The sequence below is a fragment of the Vigna umbellata genome, chromosome 7, assembly GCF_029865625.1.
Source record: "Vigna umbellata cultivar VRB3 chromosome 7, Vumbellata_1.0, whole genome shotgun sequence".
Lineage (NCBI taxonomy): Eukaryota > Viridiplantae > Streptophyta > Magnoliopsida > Fabales > Fabaceae > Vigna > Vigna umbellata.
Genome location: NC_142171.1, coordinates 12896966 through 12903178, shown reverse-complemented (window position 1 = coordinate 12903178; position 6213 = coordinate 12896966). Strand labels below are relative to the sequence as shown.

At 33.1% G+C, this 6213-nt stretch overlaps 1 protein-coding gene across 1 annotated transcript; it reads right to left on the bottom strand.

Moving 5' to 3' along the window:
• Positions 1–486: 486 nt before the first annotated feature.
• Positions 487–2232, bottom strand: LOC148195177 (receptor-like protein EIX2). Its single transcript, XM_088095108.1, has one exon. It carries the CDS (start codon positions 1885–1887, stop codon positions 487–489), a length of 1401 nt encoding a protein of 466 aa, XP_087951234.1. The 5' UTR covers positions 1888–2232.
• Positions 2233–6213: the final 3981 nt, after the last annotated feature.

The following is a 6213-nucleotide window of genomic DNA, read 5'->3' as shown; positions in this document are numbered from 1 at the left end:
TTCCATCGAAAGTAAATTAAATATAAAGAGTGCGTTGTCTAGATTATATAATCACACATCAAACCATCAAACATTGATTTTGCAAGACATTATTTTAAATATAACTAGTCATATTTGACATTACAAACTTCAATCCTTGAAATCTTACACTCAGAGCAATTTATAGTGTTTTCATCTCAGAAGACGGAATCTTGAAGCAGATAACTATAACCTGCAAATTTTATCCTGAAATTCATATGACAGACGTTAGTACTGATAGACCAGGTTTTAGTGATAAACTAAAACCCGTTAGAGTAAAAAAAAAGGGGCACTAAAACTTGTAAAAACAGAGCACAGTATCAATAATTTCTTTACACAAACAAAAAGAGATTTCTTGAAAAAGGAACTAACATTAGTAAAGCTATGTGTAGGAGCATACGATATAATCAATGCTAAACTAAATTGATGAAAGGGTGAGAGACAGACATACAAGTAAGAGATATATAATTAATGAAAGTCTTTGAGCCACCATTGGCACTTTGCTATGTTCACTTCAGCCATTATAAGTATACAATCTATCAGTCTGTTCAAGAACCTCAAATAAGCAATTCTCCAAGGTTGCCAAAGAAGTAATGAACCTAATAAGCCCCAAAAGCCTGTGAAGAATCCTATCCCCAAGCTCATGTATAATGCTCCATACAAAACTGAATTATCATCTTTATCATGCTCTTCTGGTCCTTCTTCACACTTTATCGGTATCTCATCTCCAGGGCAATTTTCTTCAAGAGGTTTCCCACAAAGATCAACATTTCCTTTAAAGCAAGAGCCATCAAATGTATCCAAGTGTCTTCCCAATGGGATTCTTCCAGAAAGAGAGTTGTGTGACAAGTCTAATTTTTGGAGAAAATCCATTTGAGGAAGAGAAGAAGGAATTCTCCCACAGAATTGATTTCTTGACAAGTCAAGGGATTCAAGTGAACTTAAATTTCCAATGTCGAAAGGAATTTCTCCACTCAAATTGTTTCTTGATAAATTCAAGGAAACTAACCCGATCATGTACGAAATTTCTTTTGGTATTTCACCTGTTAAATTGTTACATGAAAGATCAATGCTACGAAGAATCAATTCGGGGTCTGTGAAGCTGCGCTCCATACCTTTCCACATCCATGTTATGTGAATCATGTAATAACTACCATTGAAAGCATTATAATTTTCATAGTAAGTACTATTATACCAATGCACACGACTTTCAGTTTCAGTTCTGTTGATGTTCTTCTCAGATAATGCAGTAAAATTGTTTAAGCAAGATGGAATTCCCTCTGATAACTTATTCCTGGAAAGATCCAACAACTGAATACGCTTCAAATAACATAGATGGAGGGGAAGATTTCCAGAGAAGTAATTGGCTCGCATTATCAAGATTATTAATTGTTGCATGCTTTCTCCAACCCATGATGGTATTGGACCAGACAACATATTCTCACTCACATCCAACATCATTAAATTGTTGCAATTTTTCAAAGAGGAAGGCAACTCACCCGTTAAATTATTGTTTCGTAAAACCAAAGATTCCAATTTGACAAGGGTACCCATGGAGATAGGAATCTTCCCTGACAATTGATTGCTGCTTAAATCAAGAAACAATAATCGGTTTGCATATTTCCAACAATCTGCAAGTTGCCCCTTTATTTGATTATATGATAAATCCAAAGTGGCCAAGTTTGCAGCTGTGACGTTTCCACATGAGAAATCTGAAAATTTGTTTCCAGAGAGTAACAGTTCGGAAGCTTGTAGCAAAAACAGTGGAACTTTTCCCTCAAATCTATTTGAATTTAAATTTATAGATGGTTTGTAAGGAAGCTTCAATTTCATATTAGGAATTGAACCAGTGAAATTATTGTTAGACATATTCAAATCGTATATAGTTTGCAACTTGTTCCAAATCCATTCTGGTACCAAATCATTCAACCCATTACTAGATATATCAAGTTCGATTAAGGAATTTTGAGTCTGTAGCCAATTAGGAAAACCCGGACCTAGCTTGCAAGATGCAAGACGCAAGTAACTCAATCTAAAAGGAGGAACCCAACTAGAGACAAAGTTTAGAGACAAATAGTTATGTGAAAAGTATAAGTGAAGTAATTTGGAAAAGTTAGAAAGATGAGATTCAGTGACATCACCCTCTAAAGAATTCCCTTCCAATGATAAAAACTCCAGCTGAGATAGTTGTCTGATGCTCTCGGGTATCTTTGGTTATAAGATAAGTCCAATGCCCGAAATATGTGTCGGCTGCACCATGAAGAATTTTGAATGAAGCTGGGAAATTCGCCATTTAACTTGTTATTTAAGATGTTTAATATCTGTAGTCTACACATGCTCCCAAATAAAGACGGAACTTTGCCTTGTAATTTGCTATCTGACACATGAAGATTTTCAAGAGAGTTCATAGCTATCCCAAATTCATCTGGAATGGGACCTTCCAACAAATTATAATCAAGATAAAGGTTTTGAAGATTGTTCGTAAAGTTAGAAAGCCAGTGAAATATAGAACATGACTTTAACAGGTTATCTGAGAGGTCAAGATAGAGAAGAGAAGCAAAGAATTCATTGTAGAACTAGATGAAACAAGGAAACTTTTATCCGTAATACTGCACTTTACAAGATGAAGCTCTTGAAGTTTGAAGCTGATATTAAAATTCCCTGTAAACATTGATGATGTTAGATTATTATAAGAGAGGTCTAGGATCTTAAGAGACGAAACTTTTGGACATAGAGAAGGTGACAAAGCTATATTATTGTGAGAAAGATAAAGCTCTTGAAGGTGAAGGCTAAAGTTAAACAAGACTGGAAGGGTTGACGTTCTCAACATATTAAAAGAGAGGTCTAGGATGGCAAGAGAAATGGAATTGTTGAAAGATTGAGAATGGAACAAAGATTGAATATGATTGTCCAGAAGATTACAATCAACTAGTCTAAGCTCTGTTAAGTTTGGAATGATTTTACCGATAGTTTGTAGCCATTCTCGAGAGGATTTAAGACTATGCAATGAACTCAACTCAAGAACAGTCAAGGAGTGGAGAGTAGACAGCCACTGTGCATCCTCAGCTTTTATATCCAAATTGCCAACCAGTCGGAGAGTATGCAACAATGGAAGATTTCCTACGCGAAAAGGGATTGCTCCAGAAAGGGAATTTGAAATATAATCTTTCGTTGTCCTTCTAAGACTGAGATATTGTAGCTTTTTGAGATTCCCAATTTGATATGGGATTTTTCCAGAAAGATAAAATCCTCCAAGATCGAGATACTGTAAATGTTTGAGAGTCCCAATCTGCACAGGAATTTTTCCCCAAAGAAAATTATGCCCAAGATCCAGATAGCATAGTTGTAAGAGATTTCCAAGTGTAGAAGGAATCCTCCCATAAAAAAAACAACTAGAGAGATTGAGATATCTTAAGCTGGTGAAGGGTCCCGTGAAGTGTGGGATGTAACTCAGTGCAAAATAGTTATGGCTTAGATCCAGATGTTGAATATAAGGCAAGTGAATCAATGAAGTGACATTAATTAGACCTCTCAAAGACTGTTTGTAGTCATAGTTTCCATGAAGATCAAGAAGATGTACATGACCAGTTTGATGGTTGCAGTGAATGCCTTTCCATTTGCAACAGTTTGTATTATTGGTCCAAGTGGAGAGCACGCCAAAGTTATCTATGAAGCCTTGTTTGAAGCTGAGGAGTGCTTGCCTCTCTCTGTCTATGCATTTTGCTTCACCAATTCCATTTGAGTTGTTGAATGACACACTAATTCCAGAGGCAAGCAAAGAAAGCAGTAGAAGAACATAAACTGTTTTTAGAAAATAAGCACTCATTTTTTCTGATATCAATCTGAGTAAACAAGAGTATTATATCAGCACTCACTTTCACCTGTATTTAGAAAGCTTCATGGCGTCATTTATATTCATAATTGTTATAACCGGCCGTGGCTTTTCAAAAATCTATGATATGCCTAAATTTCGTTTAATTTGATTTTTTTTTTCGTGAATGAGAAGATGATTGAATTTTTACTGTGTTAGAAAATTATTATATCGTAATTTCGAAATTGAAAGGAAAAAAATAAAATAAAACCAGTCTTAAGAAAAAACAAGTTCGTTGTGCTATAATTAATTTCTTTTATGGATTAAAAATTAATTGCATCATAAAAATAAAATTAGTCCAAATATCCAACTTATTGATTCTCCTAATCAATAGCTAATAAATTAACCAGTAATCTAATCACTTTAATGGTTAGAGTACTAAGCACATTGGATAGTTGGAAAGGGGTAAAATGAAACTATAGATCGTTCTAATCAAATTCATTTTATGGGTTAAAAAATGGAACACATTGAAAAGAGAAAACATTAAACTGATCCATAAAGACCTTAAACTATTAATTATTGTATTTGAATCCATTTGAAGGATTAGAAAAATTAAGCATATTAGACACTTGAAAATAAAATTTTGGTCGGAAGACTTGTCCTAATCAAATCCAATTATGGGATAGAAATTTAAGCATGTTAAGACATTTCAAAAGAAGAAAACGAGTCTAGTCCAAAAGCTTTTTAAACTACTAATTGTTATTTTTGAATCCATTTTATGGGTTAGTAAAATTAAGCAGCACGTCCAAAAGAAGAAAATTGAATTGGTCTAAAGAACTTCAGGGTTATGCTACTCAAGTCTATTTCACTGTTAGCTAATTAAACACTTATTAGAAAAGAAAAATGAAACTGATCCAAAAATTTCAAGATAGCTGGTTTTAATAACTATTCTTAATATATAATTCGAATTATCACACAAATTAAATGAAAATAAAAGGGAAAAAAATAATTCAGAAACACAATTCATAACTTACAAAGTTTGAAAACTGTAGCAACATTTATATTGGCAACTATTACGAGATATATTTTAATGCGTTGGTTATTGCAGTTTTTTGATAAGCACTTTTTGTTTCTCTTTATGTTAAGTTTTTAGTTAGGGCGGTAGTTGTAGAGCTCTATCTTAAAGCTCTCTCTCTTTTGTATAATACATTGTTTTTGATATAATAATATGAGAATTTCTTTAACATCTGAATACTAAGATGGTATCAATGGTTCATTACTCCTCCCCTTTTCCTTTCTTTTTTCTTGTCTCTCACTTTTCTTCTATGATAAGGGAAAGTTATTTTGATTTTCACACAAATCTTCAAACCATCTCTTTCTTCATTCCAACGAAAATCCAGCTCTAGTTTTGGTTTCTCCTCTTTTGGAAGGCAAGAATTACCATTCGTGTGTCTGGGCTATGAAGCTTGCACCTAAAGCAAAGAACAAAATGAAATTCATTGGTGAAAGCTTGCAAGAAAGTCTGTCGAATGATCGCTTTATAAGTCGTGGGATTACTAATACTATGTTCTTTCAATGTTCAGTGCATGAATTCATTCTCAAATCTATTATATGGATAGAGAAAGTATAGAAAGATCTTTATAATAAATTTCATTGTGAAGATATTTTTAGAAATGCAAATTTACAATAAGATCTATACTAGTTGAATCAAAGTACTCATTCAGTTCCAAAAGTTTAGACAAAATTATGAACTATCTGGGGAGAAATCGATAATTTCAGACTTCTAATTGCCTAGAAGTGTTCCAATATTTGTTCTTGTGGTGCTATTGAATCTACTAGAAAGTAATTTTTTAATTAGAAAAGATAGTAGAAAGTATTTTAATAAGTAAAGATAGTAGAAAGTATTTCTTTTAATCAGCAAAGATAGTAGAAAATATTTTTCTTAATCAACAAAGATATATGTAAACATTGGGTCATACACATGATAAACCTATAGATTTACATAAAACATACAGGACAAGTATAGGTAGGCCAAAAAGTTTCAGATTATTTCTACTTATACAAGAGTACATGTCAATAGTCTACCAAAAACATGGAAGCAATAGTCCAGCATGGAATACCTTCTACTTCGAGACATTGAACAACTTTAAAGCACACAACACCAAGGTTGGTAAAAACAACCAAAACAAAACAAAATAAACCATATGTCTTCAAAATAAATACTCATAAATAATCAATCTACATGCAATCTATATCCTTAAATGTAATTGGAAAATTCCTTACAGCGCTTTATATCTCAGTCATACCTGAAATGCTGGCTTTATTGCTTCAAATAATAGAGCGATACTTCAGCATCTAAACCAGGCAACAATGAATCTGCCAAA